This window comes from Catharus ustulatus, chromosome 5 (genome assembly GCF_009819885.2).
Source record: "Catharus ustulatus isolate bCatUst1 chromosome 5, bCatUst1.pri.v2, whole genome shotgun sequence".
Lineage (NCBI taxonomy): Eukaryota > Metazoa > Chordata > Aves > Passeriformes > Turdidae > Catharus > Catharus ustulatus.
In genome coordinates this window covers 71,692,136-71,712,311 of record NC_046225.1, presented here as the reverse complement: position 1 = coordinate 71,712,311, position 20,176 = coordinate 71,692,136, and the positions used below count along the sequence as shown (strand labels likewise).

The following is a 20,176-nucleotide window of genomic DNA, read 5'->3' as shown; positions in this document are numbered from 1 at the left end:
GGGTTATACCAGGTTATAGTTATACAAGTTAAGTATTAAGTTATAGACTAGTAACAGCTTTAAGGCTCAACAGTAACTTGAGTTTCACCTTCTAAAAAAAAAATCAATAAACAGTTTTCCAGATCACTCAAAATATTTATACACAAGAACATATGGTACTAAACAGATGTGAATGTTTTCCAAAGAGATGCTGTCATTAATTGGTTGATATTTGTCAAGTGTAGGTTTTTACACAGCAAGAAAAAACTGTGCAGAGCAAACCTTTCTATCAGACAAGGCTCATTCTCCACCCTGAGGTGACATCAGTTCCAGGTTAGCACAAACTGCTGCCCAGGCTGGAGCAGACCCAGGCAGCTGCTGAGGCACAGCTCTGGACACTGCTGCAAACTTTAGAACCAGGGATGAATTGTTACCCATCCTCAGCTCCCAAGACAGAAGGAAACATTTTCTCAGAGTGCACCAATCATTGGAGTTTTATAGCTGTCTTCTAAAATAGCTGATACCTCTGAAAGAGCTTCCAAGGAGCAATCCCTAGGAACTCCCTCCTCCTCAGTTATCCTGGAAGAGCATGAGAGTTCATGCCAGAGCACTGCCCATCCCAAAGGGCACCAGCACAGCACTACATGAGTTACTGTGGTTATCAGGCTCACAGGACTGGCTGCAATTCCCTGACACTCGTTGCTGAGGAACTGCACTCTTGCACAGACTGAGACAATTTAGCACTGCTATTTCTCTAAAGGGCACCCCTCAGTCTTCTTGCTCCAGAATAAAACAGGCACCACCAGAAAATTGAGCAGATCTAGTAAAAAAACCCCATATCTGTTGTCATAGGTTTTATCAAATGATTTACTGCTCAGTGCTGCTTTCAGCTGGTGTCAGATCCATTTCAGTAACCATGCCAAGGTGAACAATGCAGCACCTGTGCCCCAAGGCCTCGAGCACCTGGCTGATGCCACACCATACATCAAGTGCATGAATAAACCTCCAGTGTGCAGAGACAGGACCTGTCCCTTCTGCACCTCATCAGGGCTTAGCTCTAGGAGTGCAGATGTCAGCCCTGCTTGCTTCACAAAGAGAACTTCCACAGGGATTTATCTGAGTAGGAAAATAAGAACAGTTTTAAATAAATAACAACACAAGTTTTTGTAACAGCACCTTTATGGAATACAAGGATAGCTTTAAACAAGTGCCAGGTTACAGGAACTTTCAGTCCTCTATATAAAGTAATCTGGGGTTTAATCCATCCTGATGAAACTTGCAACATTTATAGGCACAATACTCGGGCTATATCCACAGTAAAAAAAGGGGGTTTCCATTGCAGTGCTGGGAGTGGTTAACAAGGTTACCTTATGTTCTTTTCTGGAGAATAGTAATTCTCCTCCACTATGTCCCATTGTTGCTTGGATTTCAGAACACAAGGAGTGCAATGCTAGTTAAGAAAAAGTGGAAATTAGGGTAACATCAGCTAAAGACCAAATAATCTTCATAGTTACAATTTTGAATATACATTTTGCATGTGAAATTTTATTCATTTTTATCAATAACCATTCCATCTCTATACACAACAAACAGAATTCCTTGCCAGTAGAGGACTGCACTGTACATGGCTAATGAGCCTTGAAGAGAAAGTCTGGACCTCAGGCATATCCAGCTACGTGGACCAACACCAACCCCTTCAGACCCAGCAGCTTTGGTTTAAAGGACGGAAGCTTTGGCCTATTGTTCAAAGGTACTGGCCAGCAACGAATGAGCAGGACTGGACTTCTTAAAAATAAAGCAGTGTGATATGTGCATGAAGTCAGTGCCTTGATCCTTAAAAGCAGCTCTACAACTTTACCTTAAAAAGGGGCAGTGCTTAAGTTACAAAAGATTTTGTTTATGATGACCGAAGAAACGGCTCTGCTTCAGGAATTCAAAAGATGGATCAGATTTAGTAGTAGATTTATTAATGTGCTGTGATTTACAACAGGGTGACAATGTCTGAAACAAGGAGACAACCAAAATAGGTTTAGCCAGGAGGTTTATGGCTTCCAAGTCCAATTCATTGACCAATGTCAAGTCATTGGGGCAACTGAAGATTAGCAGACAAAAAATAAGCGGAGGCCTGGTGCTGCACTGGTGTTTTGGAGAAAGTATTCCAAAGTGTCTTCTCTCACAGCAACTTCCTTTTCTCAAACTCCTGCAAAGAGCACACAGATGTTAGCAGCAGGGAAAACAGAAAATGCTTCCATTATTCTTCTATTTCAAATTGTTTTGTATGTATCTTCGGAAATTGGATGTAAAGAATTAAAAATTTGTATTAAAAATTAAAATACAAAAAGCATAAAGTGTGCAAGTTAGGGGAAAAGGAAACTGAGCATTGTCCCACTTCAAATTAACAAGTCAGCTCTGGAAAGCCAGACTGCAATCACTGCCAGACTGCAATCCTGTCAAGGAACCGTTTGCTCCCAGACACAGCATAACAGGCCTGAAAAACACCAATTCTGCACCAGAACTGCAGTAGAATCCTTACAGTAAAGGACTCAAGCCAGGGAAGCAATAAAATCACGATTTTCATTACACTATGAAAAGAAAAAGCACACCAGAAGAAGGGAAGATTCCCACAGCAGCCTGTGGAGATGCTGTACTATGCAGTCACCACAGGAAACAAAAAATACCTAACAGAGCTGAATAATGCATCTCCTCTAGCTGTGAAGCAATCCCTGCTTTGGATACGAACTAAGTAAAATGCAAATAATCCCATTCCACACCTTAGTTTTTCAGCTGAATTACATGCCAAGGCTCTCCTTCCTCAAATAACCTACTTAGAAATAATGTTCTCATATTTTACATTAATTCAGGCTCTTTGCATCCAGAAAACAATTTCAACAACTAGCTACGCTTGAAAGCAGAATGTAATCTCTTCTCTATTTTACTACGTTTACTTTTCTATAAAACAACATTAAATAAAACTGTGTGCACATATCTTTTATGTAGTAATTTCAGTTTGTCCAGCCAATAGAGCTGTTATGTTTAAGCAAGTTCACAGCAACAGAGTATCTGGGTAAGAGATGCACTCCCAGCTCACACTCCCTCCAAAGCGGCCTCTTGCTCTGGATGAGGCAATGCCTGAGGAACCAACCTTGTAGATGGTGCTGCCCAGCTGAGCAGGGGACATGCTGACCACAACCCCAGCACTCTGGAGGGCTGCAATCTTCTCCTTGGCTCCCCCCTTTCCCCCAGCAATGATGGCTCCAGCGTGGCCCATCCGCCGGCCCGGAGGAGCCGTCAGCCCGGCTATGAAGGACACCACTGGCTTGGCGTTGGGGCCCTGCAAGAGAGAAAGGTGTCACATGGAGGAGGGTGAGAGGAAAAGCAGTTCCAGGTGGTAAATTGTGCATTTTGTGGTTTTTATTTAAATATCAATACACCAGGCAAAGTTATTAAACAGCTCACACACCACACGGGAGTGTGGAATATTTTCCTCTCCTGATAATTAGCATAATCCAGAAACAAACAAACAATAAATTTTTCTACAGACCCATGCATACTACAAAAAAAAAAAGCCAAACAAACAAACAAAAAAACCCCATGACAAATATTGGTACAGGAATAAAATTCTAAAGTTGACACTGCTCTCCAGTTCACAGAATATGGCTGCATCCAAGATCATCAAGTTCAACCTCAACAATACCCTTAATTTTAACTCTTCCTTAAAAAACCCATGACTGTTTGTGGTTTTTTGTAAACAGAGATGAGAGACTGAACTGAGTTTTCCTTGATGTGGCAAAAGAAGCTGGCTAACTGTGAAAGTGTCAGGAAGCAAGGTGTTTTAAGACTTACGGAATTATTTTCTTTCAAAAATGCTGCTGCGTCTTCTTCAGCATTTCCTCCAATCTCCCCAATCAATATGATCCCCTCAGTATGAGGATCCTTCAGGAAGACATCAAGGCAGTCAATAAAATTAGTTCCATTGAAGGGATCACCTCCAATACCTAAAAAGAATATTAAAATCACAAAAAGAGTAACTCAAGATAATATATTGCACTTATAATGTAAGTTTAAAAATAAATTTCAGTATGAGGATATTCCCAAAGGCTCATACAACAGGCAGCTCTGAAGGCTCTACCCAAGTCATAGTGTGTTAAATTTCTGCTCCAAATACTTCACCCAAAAATTACAGAAAGCTTTCATAGCTGAATGTTCACCTTTCAAACCATAAACAAAATGTTATGAGCACAGAAGGACCAAGACCCCAGCTCCACAATATTGGTGTAAGGAAACTGAATTTACTTAACACACCCAACTAAATGCCAAAAATGTCCAAATCCTCTAAAATACTAAAGTTCTTGGGACAGTCTATTCCCAAATTGACATTATATTTGCTGGCAGTTCTCTGTTCAAAGTTGATTTTAAGCCTTTTATTAACTTGATGTGTAAATGATAACAAAGGGCTGTACTCTTCACAGCACACAGGGATCCCACCTCTCAACACAACTGCCATTCAGCAAACTCTACTTGCAAAAAGGAATTATTTTGGATTAGGCTTGTGAAGAAAAAGCAGATCAGTCTTGGTCCAACAGGCTGATTCTGAGGGAACCTACCAACACAAATAGACTGCCCCAACCCAACTTGTGTTGTCTGATGAACAGCTTCATATGTCAGGGTTCCAGATCTTGACACAATACCTGGAGGAAAGAAAAGAAGATAAACTTACCACTAACACAGCACATAACTAGAGGCAGCTGTTCTTACAGTAATGAAAATCACCTCAATAAACAACATGAGATTCCAGGTTTTTCAGCTGTCCTGCCAAAACACTCTGTAAGATTCTTTCTGTAATATTTCTTGGTTTTCATCAAGGACTAAAGCTGCCCAGAAAGTTAATATTTTTATCACAATAAAGCCTTACCAGGAAAGAAAACTGAAAAGCAAATAAAAGAACATACTTCTTATCTTGCATGAGAGTAGCTGATGCACTGAACTTGAAACAGAGTTGCAGCTCAACAGTTAACAAAAGAATTCTGTATTAATCACATTGCCAGCATGGCCAGGCACACAAGAGATCTTCCAGAACAGAAAAATGCTGCACAAATGCAAGCTAACACTATTAGGTATTTGTTGCTGCTCCACAGAATCTATCTGGCATTTATATTACAGTATCACAAGAGACCACAACCCCAGTTTTAAATTCAGGGTGGAAGGTAGCACAGAGCTTAGAGCAGGGGCAAAATATTTGCATGGCTTTTTGTCCATGTTTTCAAATTAAGACTTCTGTTAACTCTACAAAATGAAAATGTTTTCAGGAAAAACAGACACCATCTTCCATCTGCTTCAAGCCATGTAAGAAGGACATGTACATTGCACGAACAGAGGAGAAAATACACCTCTAGACTAAGAATCTTAGTTTTATCAACTATTTATACTGTTGGCCACCTCAGATATGTTCTAGCACAGGGTTTTTCTCTTGGTATGTTTGAAAAGGCCTCCCTGTTTACCACTAAGATCAGATTGCCTCAGAGAAGCTACAGATGAAAGTCCAAAGACTGTGGCTATTTTTATGCCTTGCATCACAGTATATTCAGATGATTATTGGATCCCTCACAGTAATAGAAAGCTGGAGAGCACATCACCAAAGGTCACACATCAGATGAAACCAGGAGGGTGGTAAATCTACATTTTTATTCCTTGATTCTTGGATCATCATTGAAAAGACTTCCAGCAATGGGCAGAGCTACTGGACTCAAGATTTTAAATATTCTTTTGCACTTGATGTGCCTTGCATTCAGATTCTAGTAACTTGTGACTACAACACATTTATTTATATATTTAGAAAATCTGAACAGAACTTTGATTCAGAAGGGAGCTCAGGGCAATGGCTGATGTTTCTTTTTAGAGTCACAGAGCAATGTCTCAGTGGGTTTTATAAAGGGCATCACTGCATCCATTTAATTTTTTAATTCCAGGTTTATGGGTACTTGCGAAAGCTGGAGGTGGAACACATCTTGGAACACAAGTGTTAACACATCTTCCAGAATTCCCTAGGTGCAGTCTATTCTCAAGTCAAAGAGGTTTTGCAGCAGAGACAGTTCCTCATGCTAGAAAAACTGCATTGAGTCCCTGTAGTTCAACAGCATTGAGCAGGCTTTCTGACAGTAAAAACACTTTCCATCAAAAAAAAACGGAAATGCTGTAAAGGGCACTACTGTGATCAAGTGAAACTGGTTTCCTTGCTGACAGGCAACAGCAGCATGTGCTGTTTACAACAATATTTCTGAAGCTTTACCTAAGTATACAAGTACATTTCAGAAGAATTTTTTCTACAGCTCCTGAACTGCATTATTTGAAAAAAACATCAAGTTGCTATTTCTATAGTTTACAACAAGGAGCTGACAGAAGTCAGGACAAGAGACTTGCATGTAACAGGTGTGTAACTCATCACACACAGAGGGTGTGACCTACACTGATTGTGAACAAGTCACTGTCTTCCTGCCCTTTACCACACTGCCTGAAAATTTGTTCTATTAGTCACTTCCACTTGTGATGGTTTCATAGTTGTCTAAATTATGTTATAAACTTGTCTGTAGCCTCTTCTCTTTGCTGTAGTTCTGAGATCATTAGAAGAGTAGGATCCCAGTCCAAGCAGCCAAGCTGCTGGAAGGAAGAGTGTTGGAGAGCTCAATGCTCTCAAATCCCAAGAAAAATGCAAGTTTCCTCAAGGCTCTCCTTTGAGGATACCAAGACAATCACATTACCTACAGGAATTCCCAATTGCTTTGCCTCTACCATCAACACCCAGAGTCTACTATGGAAGAATTCCCAATCTGGACCTTCAGGATTGATAATGCTAAAATTCACATACAAACTGAGGACAGACAAGCTGTCCCACAGTGTTACCAACCCTCTCCAAGGCAGGATGTGCCTTGCCTCACGAGGAAGAACACTAGAGCACCAAACTTGTGTTTTAGATGACGCATAAATATTCAAAAACTCACCAATTCTTCCTTTCTTGTGAATGTGACCAGGCATGATACCAATTTTACATTCTCCAGGCTAAGGAAAGAGTGGGAGAAGTCAGATGGAACATTCAAACCACCACTGGGAACAGTTCAGCCTAGGACCAAAGGCAGAGGTGACTTACATTGATGACTCCGGGGCAGTTGGGGCCCACCAGCCGGGTCTTGCTCTGCCGCAGCAGCCGGTGTTTGACGCGCACCATGTCCTGCTGGGGGATGCCCTCGGTGATGCAAACCACCAGGGGCATCTCTGCATCGATGGCCTCGGTGATGGCAGCAGCAGCAAACGGGGGAGGGACGTAGATGACAGTGGCTGAAGCACCTGTTTGTTCTTTGGCCTGCAAGGGAAACAACAAAAAACGCGTTGGGTGTTTAGAGGGGCAGAAGAGAATGTTCAACAAGTCATCTAAAATACATCCATTCTCAGGCATGAATTAAGGATATGTATCCATTTACTGTAAGCTAAGCTGTTGGATCCCAGAATTTTTGAGCTTTCTGGCACTGACCCCCTGGAGAACACCTGAGCCTTGGAGAAGGCTCCAAATTTGAGTGATGGAGTTAAAATCACAGGTGTGTGGTTAAACAGAAGTGTGTGGCTTCACATGGTGAAGGGTTTCAAATCTGAGAGTTTTATAATATAGCAATAGGTATGGGACAAGATGGAAGATTTTGAGTGGTGTCTCTTTTGGTGTTCATCTTCCTTCTTCTTCATGGTTTCAGGTAGAAGTTCCTGGTTAGACAGTCAGGGCCACACTGAAGGTCATGGGAAGTTACTTATTGGATTAAAAGGATAAATAATATAGGTGTTATTTCTCCACTGGACTGTTTAGCTTTAAGAAACCTTGTAGTAGCTGGATCTGGCTCCATTTTGCTTGCTTCTAGCTGGTGGCTAGAAGTGCTGCTGAACTTTCTGTACTTTTGATAAAATGTAATAAACAACCAAGCCCAAACACGAGAAAATCCATTTCCTTTGTGTATTTTTTAATCCTGGCTCTGAGTGAAGGCAGAAGAAACTCCAGACAAACCACTAATTAAGTGGTGCAAAATTCCCACTGCTACACTAAGCAAGTGTTAAATTCTCTGAAGATGGGACACAACCAGAGAACTGACCACTGTCTGGAAAGGATCTGCCTCATTATCACCATCATAAATACTCTTACATAACAGTTTGCTAAAAATTCATCATGCACAGCAGAATCAATCAGAAACCAGCTGCATTCATAAAGAAGTGTACCCAGACTGTGAATTTCACAGTGGATGCCAAACTTGTGCCTGACCAACCCTGAATGCTCCCTTTTTTACAAGGCTTCTATTTCATTCTTTGCCCAGTGACATCCACAGCTCAAATATTTGTCTCTCCAGTGTGAGCAATGAAATAAGGAGCCCTTCAGCAGCATTAAACTCTGCGCCCTCCAGTCACTACTGCAAATTACCTCCTTCACAGAATTAAACACAGGCAGACCTAGATGAGTTTTTCCCCCTTTCCCTGGAGAAATTCCTCCAACTAGATTGGTGCCATAGTCCAATGCCTGCTGGCTGTGAAAGGTGCCCTATGAGAGAGAAAATAATTGAAGTTAGAAGGCACGTAATAGCAAATAAAGTTAACCAAAAAGTTTGATGTTATCTGTAATTCTGAAGGCAATTTATGTCACTGCAATTTGCAATAAGAAGGGAAGTTTTCACTACACATATATATATACAAAATCAGGTATTTTGGAGAGTGCATCCACATGTTTTAAATGCATTTGGAATATGCTAATATGCCCTTTTTTCTTTTTTCAATCAGAGCACTGTGGTTTCATGCTAAAGGGTGTTCTGTTGTGTGCTGCTAACACACCTGCAGACACAGCAGCCAGTTTCTTTTCCCCAAGTGTGGCAGATGACAAACACTACAGTGAAATAGAACAAATTAGCATGCTCATCCATGACTAGCTGATAGTTTTACAAAAGCAGCCTTCTCTGTTTGCAAATGTCTAAAAGTGAATCTCAGAAAACTATTAAATATCCTGAAATAAAAACAGACATTTAATTCACAGGCATTGATATTGAAATGCATTTGTGAAAGAAGCACTTTGAAAATGGGTGAGTTTTTGCAGTTTTTTTGCAAATAGCCTTTTACAAATAAATACTTTCAGCTGCATACAACATGAAAAACAAAAATGAAAAGCACTATAATACAGATGACTCAAAACCAGCTTTCAAGCTTGTGCACAAGTATTTGGGCCAAAGAATGTAAACTACATTGCTGAAGGGACCTCCCAGATGGTGAAGGAAGTCCAGCTTCCCATCAACACAGACAAAGGCAGTACACATAATCCATTTCATATATAATTATGTTTTCTGAGTATCTAACTTCCTGACTGAAAGGCTGACAGAAGAAATGATTTATAAACCTACCTGTTTGCCTGTAAAACCCTGACAGATAACCTTTGTGTTTTTGTTAACATACAGGTTTTTCCTGGATGCTGTGTAGGAGCAGTGTCGGACTCCATTCTGTTGAACTGGAGAGAAAAGAGAAGAGAGCACAAACCATTAATTCACTCCTTTGGTAGACTCTGAGTCAAAAAAAGTCCTACAAAGTAAGTGCATATCAACCAATGCTTGTGTCAAAAAATCATGAGCAGCTCATGCTTTCAAAAGCAGCTCTGAATCTTCATTCAGTGCTTGTCATTCTAAGACATTAAACACCTGTAGTCCACCCTATTATGCTGATGACTCAATTTACTGGAAATTAGGAGAGGTTTCTCAGATTGAGAACTCATTATCAGGATTGAGTACTGTTATCAGAATTCCACCTGACACACAGAAACAACGTCTTAAGCACTGCTTTCATTTGCCAATGAACACGTTTTTATCTTCTCAGATATGCTGCAAAGTGACAAAGCAGAACTAAAATCCCTTCATCCAGTGTTACAGCACTGGTACTGTGAGACACCTCCTGTGAGCAGAGCACGGTCCAGAGCAGACAGGAGACACTGAGGAGCTCAAGGGTTCCTCAGCCCAGGAAAAACCTGATGCCAAGTAAGACAGACAGCAGATCTTTTTCCAACAAATTCCTAGCTATGGCATCCCTGCTGGACACACATTTGGGCTCATGAGGAAACAGCTCTCCCAACACTCCACTAGAGTGATTTTCAATTAGTTCTTACAACTCTGGTGCTGAGAGAAGAAAACAACCCAACATAATTGTAGAAAAAGAGCATAACGAGTGCTGGAAACAAAAACCCAAGGGGAATGACTGCATCTGTGCTGCAGGGAAAGGAATGATGGCAGCAAATGCACAGAATATCACCACAGAAGAGAGCTTGAGATGAAAGGGGAGAGGGCTTCTGGTATAATGGAATGCACACCTAAGTTTATTACCATATGCTTTCTCAAACACCAGAGTTTTGAGGGCATCAGAACCAATTTACTCCCTGCAAGTGTTTGACATAAAAACCTTAATTTATACATAGAGTGAACCTGAGAAGGCACAATCCTAATACAGGATCTCCAATATATACACCAATATGTTACTATTTATCCCCTTAGCTCATTTAAAACCTTAGCAACTAAGACTTGAGGAAGTAAATAGTGAAACTGAAATCAAAGTAACAGATCCTGAATCATGGCCCTCAGATTGACCTTGTTTTAAGCATGTCTGAACAAGGGAATATGTTTTTTTTTTTAGGAAGGGAGTAAAAGATTTTAAGGAGAAAGAAGTAAAAAAGTATTCTTATGATAATGCACAGAATTTGTTAAGATGCATTATTAAATTATTATAACAGAATTTCTATGGGTTAGTAAATATGCAGAAACTTTTTAAGATCCACATACACACATTTCCATCACAGAGTTACATGGCTCTCTCTTGCCAACTAAAGTTTATTGCTACACTGCTTTTATGCTTCAGTTGTACTCAAAGGAGTGAACAGAAAAACCAAACTATGCCAGAAGCAGCCTACACACATCAGTGCTATTGCTGAACCTAAAGTCCTTACTCTGTTCTTAGAAAGTGCTGGCAAACCCAGGGTTTAACTCCAGCCACCTTCTGCTGTCCTCTAAGGAGCTGCAGCAAATCCTCAACTCCACAAGGACACAAAGTCAAACTCTGTATAGAAAGGTACAGACTAGGATGCAGTAAACTTGTAAGGAAAGTGGCAAAAGTACATTGCAGCTTAATAACCTGCAGAGTTTAAATCACAAAAAACACTGTTGCAGAGTTTATTATGCCAGGAAACACAAAATAGTAATGGACAAAATCCACGTGAAATCCTTAGAAAAAGCCATAAAAAGCAAGCTGTATCCTGTACCCAAAGCAGGGTGGGCAGGGTGAGGGGGGGGATTCTGCCCCTCTGCCCCACTCAGGTGAGACCCCACCTGCAGAGCTGGGTCCAGATCTGGGGCCCAGCACAGGGAGGACCTGGAGCTGCTGGAATGAGCCCAGAGGAGAGCAGGAAGGGGGATGATAAGAGGATGATAAGAGGAATGGAGCTATGAGGATGCTATGAGGAAAGGCTGAGAGAACTGGGATTGTTCAGTCTAGAAAAGAGAAGCTTTTGGGGTGACTCAATTCCCATCAGTACCTGAAGGGAACTTACAGGAAAGATGGAGAAAGACTATTGACAAGGGCATATAATGACAGCATAAGGGAAAATGGCTTCAAAGTGGAAGAGAGCAAATTTAAATTGGATATCAGGGAAAAAAAACCTGTACTGTGAGGATGGTGGCACAGGTTGTCCAGAGCTGTGGCTGCCCCATCTCTGGAGTGTTCCAGGCCAAGCTGGATGGGGCTCTGAGTAACCTGGTCTAGTGGAAGGTGTCATGTCCCTGCCCATGGCAGGGGGGTGGAACAAGATGATATTTAAAGTCACCTTCCAACTCAAACCATTTTGTGATTCTATGATTTTATGAAAATATGTCTGAGATTTAATAAACAGGGCTACCAAGCTGGCTGGGGGAGGGGAGAGAGAAGCCACTCCTACAGCACAGGATGATCTTTGTCCTTAGCTGAGCACTTGGCCTTCCTAGGCAGGGCTGCAGGCCCTGCACCTGCATCAACTCAAAGGCACATCTGGTGGAGAGCAGCCTCCTCCAGCAAAGGAAAGCAAAACAAAAACAGGATCAGCAGGAATGCTGGTCAGGAGAGCAGGGAATCGATCCACCTGAGCCCAGCCACTCAGGCAATCCCTGAGACGTGCCTGGGTGACACCCAGCCCTGAGGACAGCAGAGGATGATCCCCCTTGGGAAGGAGCTGTTAGAGCCCTTACCACCAGAGAGGCCTTGGGGAGAACACTCCAGGCTTCCAGGAGAATGGGAATGACTGACTGGAAATGGGCCTGCAAGGGGAAAGAACAAACAGGCAACATAAACTGAGTCAGATCTAAGTTGTACAGAGTCTGTGCCCAGCCACTGACAAATCCACCTCAAAGTAAGGTGGGGATGCTTGCTAGCCATGTTATCTGTCACTGAGAAATTTCAGTACTTCAAAAACAATAAAAATCACAGAATGGGTCAGGTTGGAAGGGATTTCAGTGGCTCAGCTGGTCCAACCTCCCTGCTCAAGCACATTGCACAGGATTGTGTCCAGATGGTTCCTGAATACCTCCAGTGAGGGAGACTCCACAGTCTCTTTGTTGTTGACAAACTGACAAACAGCACATTTCTCTACACCTTACAGCAATTCTACACTCCTTGTTCAACTGCTCATTCCAGATCTATTTTCAGATATTTATAACTTTGCACAAAAATGCTTTTGAAAGCTTAAGTTTATCAGTCCTCCATTTTCAGAAGACTGTATACATATATCTTTCAAGGATAAAAAGCTTCTGAGCATTTTCTAAACTATCAAAAAAAAAATTAGACACTGATATCTAAACTGCAGCTTAGAATTTAAGCTTTATATGGATTTACCCTTGAAAACCATATGTGCTTCTTACACTATTGTATGGCCTTCCTTCAGAGAAAATACAGCTGGTTCAAAAATCCTGGCTATAGATTAAAGCCACTTGCTGTCTCCAGAGACAGGCAGCTTAGCATGGGCAAATGTTTGGAGAGCAATATATTTTTTAAGCAATTTATGGAAAAAAAAACCTAAAAATCACCTTGCAGTCTCTGGGGTGGAGGAGCCTGAGTTTCAGGAGTTTTCAATATGGTTTGATACAGTTCTGTACTTGTGTTCCTGGCCCTGCCTGCAGCAGCAACATTTGCCCCAGTTATCAGCAGAGACCATGGGTCAGGATGAGGTCCTGCCCTACCTGGCACAAACAGCCAGCCCTGGGTGCAAGCAGCTGGCAATTTCAATAGTTAAGACAGATACAAGATGAGAAGGAAACAGGTGGAAAGTGGAAATGGCATGCCCAAGTTCACAGCAGGTATGAGTCAGAAATAGAAGCCAAGTCTCAACTTCCACCCAGGACCTGCTTCACAACTTCCAAACCCATCCAGACAATTGATTTTACTACAAAAAAAAATCTGGGTGCTCAGGTGTAAATGCATGCTGCTTCATGAAGACTGGAGGGAAAAAAAAATTGAAAAAAAAAAAAATAAAAGCTCTTCAGCTGTGAACCAGCAAGGCCAAACCCATTGGTGATGTTATTTTAATGCTCACATCTAAATCACAGGTCAAGTTAAAAAGGTGAAGGCTCCAGATGAAGTCCTAGAGCATAAGGACAAGTCTTATCAAACCCAACTCTTCCCAAAAAGCACAGGGGAAATGTTGCATTTTGTCAAGTAACATTTCTAAATTAACATTACCATGTCCAACAAAGGACTGTAACAGACTTTTAGCTAAGTGTATTAAAAGAAAATAAGAGACTGGACAATCTTTCCCAGGCACAACACTCATTTCTGCCCCACCCCTGTCCAGTTTGTGGTTTAAAAATAAAGTTATACAAATAACAAGATGCATTTATATTTATATTGTTTTGGTTTTTCAGTACTTTAACTTCTACACAGCTAAAAATTGAGACATACTGTGGCAAGAGCCTACTTTGGTCCATTGTAGAGGGAAACCAAGCAGTTATGAAAACTGCTCAAGTACCCAACCCCTGCTGTCTCAGGGGAGATTTGAAAAGCAGTGTCTAAATTTAGCAATGGGGTATAAGCCTGTATATGGAACACCAGCTGTTTGACAGTCAAGAAACCTTATCAGAATCTAAGGGACAGAGCTGCTCCAGCACCACACTCTGCTGCTGGTTACTCTGGCATTTCCAGGCAACAAGGCCCCAGCCAAGAGCAGAGCTCTCAGCAGTACAAATATCTGGAAAATCCACCTCATTTACCTCTTATGAAAAGAATTCACAATCCCTAGCCTCAAGCAGGACTTAAAGCTCACTTGTGTACTACAATCAATAATCCTTTCTAGAAAAATACCCTATTATTTATCATGGAGTCCAAACAGGAATTTACATGCTAAAAAGAAAACTGATCCATTTACAAGGTATGTTAAAGCACACAGGGTATTTAAACACCATTTACACTGAGCTTTCAGGCTCTCCTTGAGCAGCATCATCTCTCAGGTACAGCTCTCATCTAAAACAATGCAACTCAAGCTACATTTCATGGAACCATGGAGTGGTTTGGGTTGGAAGGGACCTTTAGAGGACATCTAGTCCAAGCCCTTCCCTATCTGGTGACAGCACAGATACTAAAGGGCTGAATCTCTTCTTCATCCAAACTATACAAAGCTCAAAACTCACTATTTTCAGGGCTTCTTGTAAGATTTCCTATAGACACCAATCCAGTCAAAGTGTCTCCTTCTTACCCATATTTACCCCAAACTAAAAGAATAAGGAAATTTGGAAGCTGAGGCAGCATCTGAGGCTGCTCACAAAACAAGGCCAGTATAAAAGCAAGGTGAAACAGCAGATTCCTCTCCACAATGACCTGAGCTGACACCTACATTGCCAGAAGACTGAAATTCTTCCTCTATTCTCCTTGAAATAGCCACAGACCTTGGAGATGATGGAAGATACTCCTTTTCTTTTCTATAACCTATGTAAGGAGAGAAGAAAGCCTTAGAAATCATAGGAGCTCCAATGTAAGTGAGGAAAATGGAGGCCAATGCAGGGGAAGCTCAGGGAAGAACTGAGGTATGAGGAGTGCTACTTAAAATTCTGTCTTTTTTTACACACACACATCCCAACTCCCTCTCTTTATCTCCCATCAGTTACAGCCTTCAGCTTGCTCCTCAGAATTCCTTTCAATATTTTCTACATGTTTACTTTACATTTTTACGATCATCTCCCTGCTCCTTCCTCTGCCAACAAATGCAAGGTCTGAGGAAGACACAACAGAACAGTCCTGGGGAGCTCCTGACAGTGCAGAGGAGCATAAACCCATCCCCAGAACCCAAGTTATCAGCTACATTAGCAGAAGATGCTTCTTAATGACAAAGAAGTCTTCATGCTATTGAGGGATTGTCCAAAATATTTACTCCTTTGTTTAAGAGGATTATGCACTCTGAGGATTCCTGTTAATCAGTCCCCAAGTTCTCTTCTCTCAGCCTTCCCTTGCCAAATTCCTGTTAATTATGGAAACCCAGATCTGTGACCATGAAATAGGAGTTGAGGAATTAAGTAAATTAATCAGGCTGTGAAGGGCAGATGAAATGCCTACACTACACCCATCATATTAGAACAAATCTAGGACTAGTGGGAAATGACATTCAAAATTTTCAGCTATTTCAACACATCTCTCTTTCCTAATCAGTCTTTCCTCTCCTGTTTCTTGTAAGCCAACAAACTGCTTTTCCCCAGGTATCCTCCCCCAAGAATGTGAGCAGGGAAAGGTTTGTGAGCTTTCCTGCCTCCACACTGTTGATATAAAAACAATTAAGGAATTCTTCACTGGATTGTTATTTCAGCAGCAATCCTTTGCCAGGGTTACTCACATAATTACTCTAATCTTTTAATCTACGAGCTCTCCAAAGCCTTCTAACACATCCAGGACATAGAACCTCTAATCCTGACTCTTCAGTCAGTTCAGATGCCCACAAAGACTCTTCAAGGATATATGGACAAGCACAGGTCCACACCTCTCCTGATCCTGCCCATACACCAGCAGTGCTGTGAGCTGACCTTTGAGCAGCACTCACCATTCACGGACAGATTTCATACTCCATTTCCACAACTTCCTGATCTCAGCCTTAGGGATACACACCCTGCACGTTTCTGTCAGCAATGCACAAACAAAAACAAGGTTTGCATCTCTTCTGCAACAGAACACACTGGACACTCATGATTACAAATCACTAAGAGAAGCAGATGCTAACTGTTAGTGAAAATGTACATACAAATTTAAGGTTTCAGAAGTCTTTAAAGGGTAAAGACTATCAAACCAAAGATTTACAATGAAGGACTATTTCATCTTGCTGGAGTTTCTGTAAAAGACTTCATAACAGCTGCAAAAAGATACTTCTTGAGCCACTTAGATTTCTTCCTCCTTTCTACCCCTCAAAATAATTTTAATAACTATTCCCTGAATCTCTTACTGCTATCTGTAAAGGGAATAATGTGGGGTTTTTAACACATATAACTGCACCCAAGAGTAGCTTTGCTGAGAGTATAAATTAAGCTAAATTGGAAGGTGCTACATTCCCATCTGTTCCCCTCCATCAGAACCAATTCTTTTTGGGCCCAAGGGACCCAATTCAAAAAGCTGAAGTGGCAGAAATTAATAGTTTTCTGACACTGCTTGTGGAGAACAAGAGGCAGGAATGGACACCCACCTGGACAGGAACTACTCAGACCAGCCAGTGGCTGTGAGATCACATTACCTGACCTGCAAGTCACCATCCCACAGAGACAAAAACACTGTGTGTGCAGTCAAACGAGGTAGGTTTGAGTTTGTTCATTCATTTTCAGCTACAAGAACCACATTAATGCACTAATTCCTCTGTTTAGAGTTCTAATAACTGCTCTTGTGCCTGGAAATACCCAGACTGATCTCACAGAATGGTTTGAGTTGGAAGAGACCTTAAAGGATCTCATTCCAATCCTTTGCCATGGGCAGGGACACCTTCCACTGACCAGGCTGCTCCAAGCCCCATCAACCTGGCCTTTAACATGTCCAGGGATGGGGCAGCCACAGCTTCTCTGGGAAATTTGTTCCAGCTTGCTCAGTAAAGAATTTCCTTCTAATATCCAAGCTAAACTTACTGTCTTTCACTTTGAAGCCACTACAATTGTTCTCTCACTACAAGTCTCCTCTTCAAGAGGATGAAGCCAAAAAAAAAGCACACTGGAAAGAAAAAAAAAGAGGACGGAGAAAAGCACTTTATTTTTCATGTCATGTTCAGAACAACACGCATTAAATATTTCGAGCTGAAGTACTAATCTCAGACTGCTTGCATTCTCCAAAGGGAAGCCTATAACCTTATTCTTGGCAACAAAAAAAAGAACTTTACCACGCTGTGCTGAAACCACAAGAAATTCAAGGCCCTCCAGAGGCCTCCAGCCCTCGCAGTGACCAGCCCCAACCCCTGGGCTCCCTCCGGCCCTTTGCCCTTTGGAGCCTTTCCGGGGCTACAACGCCGAGAACCTTCCCGTGCCCGCACCCAGGGGCGCCCACCCTCCACGGGAAAACTCCCCACTGCATTTACAAACAGCCCCCTCGCAGCCAGGCGTGCCCCTGCCCCGAGCGGGGCCATCCTGCCCCGCTCCGAACGCCCAGCGAGGGCCCGGAGAGGCGGTGGGAGCAGGCGGGGAGCCCCGGGACACCCCGAGTCCCGGCCCGGTGCCCGGGGCCGAGCGCGCCCGGCCGCGCTCCGCCGTGACCTTGCCCGGCCCCTGCCCCGCCCGGCCCGGCCGGACCCCGGCGCTGCCCGCGGCCCCCGCGGCGGGGCCGGCAGGGCTCGTCCCGGTACTCACGGCGGAGGAAGCGGCCGAGCAGGCGGGCGGCGGCGGGGCTGCAGCGAGACATCGTCCCCTCCGCAATGACGGCGGCGGCGGCCCCGAGCTCGGCCCGCCCCGGCGGCGGAAGCGGCTCCGCGCGGCCTTGTGGGTGCTGTGGGCACGGCGGCCGTGAGGGTGGGGAAGGGTCCGGGATACCGCTACACGTCAGTCTGTCCTTAAACACCGCCAGGGACGGGGACTGTGAGGAGCTGTTGGCTCCCTCAAAGGCAGGCAGGCCCTGCAGAGAGACCTCAGCAATGGCAGGGCTGGGCAATCTCCAACCGTGTGAGCTCGAGCAGGGAAAGTGCCGGATCCTGCCCTGGGATGGGGCAGCCCTGGATGTACGGACAGGCTGGGGAATGAGGGGCCGAGAGCAGGGCCAGGAAAGGGACCTGGGCTCCTGTCAGTGGCGAGCTGAACATGAGCCAGCAGTGCCCTGGCAGCCAGGAGGGACAGCCCTGTCCTGGGGACATCAGGGACAGCAGCACAGCCGGGCAAGGGAGGGATTGTCCCGCTCTGCTCGGGGCTGGGGCGGCCTCACCTCAGTGCTGGGGCAGCTCTGGACACCACAGCATAAAAATGACATTAAACAGTTAGAGAGTGCCCAAAGGAGGGCACAAAGATGGGGAAGGGCCTGGAGGAGAAGTTGTGTGGGGACAGGCTGAGGGCACTTGGCCTGTTCAGCCTGGAGGAGACTGAGGGGAGACCTCAGTGCAGTCACAAATTCCTCCTGAGGGGAAGAGGAGGGACAGGCACTGATCTCTGCTCTGTGCTGACAGGGACAGCACTGAGGGAATGGCCTGAGGGGTCAGGGCAGGTTTGGGTTGGAGATCAGAAAAGGTTCTTCCCCCAGAGGGTGGCTGGGCACTGACCAGGCTCCCCAGGGCAGTGCTCACAGCCCAGCCTGGCAGAGCTCCAGGAGTGTTTGGACAATGCTCTGGGCACAGCGTGGGACTCCTGGGGATGGGAGGGACAGGAGCTGGGCTGGGTGATCCTTGGGAGTCCCTTCCAACTCGGCATATTCTGTGATTCCATGACTCCATCACCTCACAGAATCACAGGATGGGTCAGGCTGGGAGGAATCACAGTGTGTTACCTGGCTCAACCCCTGCCATCAGCTGCCTCCAGAAACATGGCCTGTAAATATAACCTGTACAAATAATTGTGGACATAGATGGGGTAGGGAGGGCTATGGGAGTGGGTCGAGAAGAGACAAAGTATTGCCTTGGAACAACAGTAAATAAGCAAAGTCATACTCTAATTTCTTCCTGATTTATTAATTAATCGTGGCCCTAAAACTTAGGCCAGAAGGAGGATGTACTGTATGAAGCATCCAAATGTTAAACTTCTTAGGAGGTACATATGCTCCCCTTAGGAGGACACACACACAGAGATTTTATAAGGAACCCTGTCACTACTAAAAGATTTATACCTGGATCCATTTCCAAATCAATTTTTCCTTAGACTTTCACTAAGACTCTGGTGGAGATTATAGAATTTGAGTTAAATGCCAATGCATCATTATTCAGTATACAGAAACATTTTGCTTTTTTAGTGTTTATAATAGGATCATGTAAGATTAGGGTAGGGGTTATTGATTTGATGGTTTGGTTTTTTTTTAAACCTCAGTAGCAGAAACATATCTTCAGTCTTTTGCATTCAAAACCTTACTTTGTATAGAGTCTTTTGTTTCTGTAATTAACATCAATGCAAGGTGTCACCCCTCTAACTGTTGAAGTTTCAAGGTCTGGAAACAAGCTGTACAATATCTAATTGGCCAGGCATACATGGAATTGAGGAAAAGTAAACTTATCTTTAATTGTTTTAATGCAGTGGTTTGTCAGAGAACACTGTGTCCCACCAACATTAATTTTGCTGATTTATTCAACTTCCCAGAAAGAAACCATTCAGCCCAGGGAGAAACAATGCAGCAATTACCAACACTCAGGTAGCAGTGACAGGGGCTGCCTCACAAAGCTCAGGTCAGTGCCAGTTCCAGTGGGGTGGCCAAAGCACTGCTCACTGTCCCAGGACTGCAGCCCCTCATGCCACAAACATTGTGGAGAGCTTCCCACCAGGCAGAAATCCTTCAGGATAATCTTGTTGCCCAGAAAAGCTGTGAATTCCCCATCCCTGGAAGTGTTTGAGACCAGACTTGATGGGGCTCTGAGTAGCCTGGTCTAGAGTAAGGTATCCCTGCCTAGAGAAGGGGGTTGTACCTAGATGGTTTTAATGTCCCTTCCAACCCAAATCATTCTGTAATTCTGGGGCAGGACTCACACACTTGATCCATACAATAAACTCAG

At 43.5% G+C, this 20,176-nt stretch overlaps 1 protein-coding gene across 1 annotated transcript; it reads right to left on the bottom strand.

The window, feature by feature from the left end:
• Positions 1 to 1,924: 1,924 nt before the first annotated feature.
• On the bottom strand, positions 1,925 to 17,957 carry SUCLG1 (succinate-CoA ligase GDP/ADP-forming subunit alpha). Its single transcript, XM_033060767.2, has 9 exons — positions 17,847 to 17,957; positions 9,393 to 9,496; positions 8,429 to 8,545; positions 7,121 to 7,333; positions 6,975 to 7,032; positions 4,584 to 4,667; positions 3,823 to 3,974; positions 3,122 to 3,310; positions 1,925 to 2,179 (listed from the first exon to the last, which is right to left on the bottom strand). The coding sequence occupies exons 1-9, from the start codon at positions 17,896 to 17,898 to the stop codon at positions 2,153 to 2,155; spliced, it is 996 nt and encodes a 331-aa protein (XP_032916658.1). The 5' UTR covers positions 17,899 to 17,957; the 3' UTR covers positions 1,925 to 2,152.
• Between the last annotated feature and the right edge of the window lie 2,219 nt (positions 17,958 to 20,176).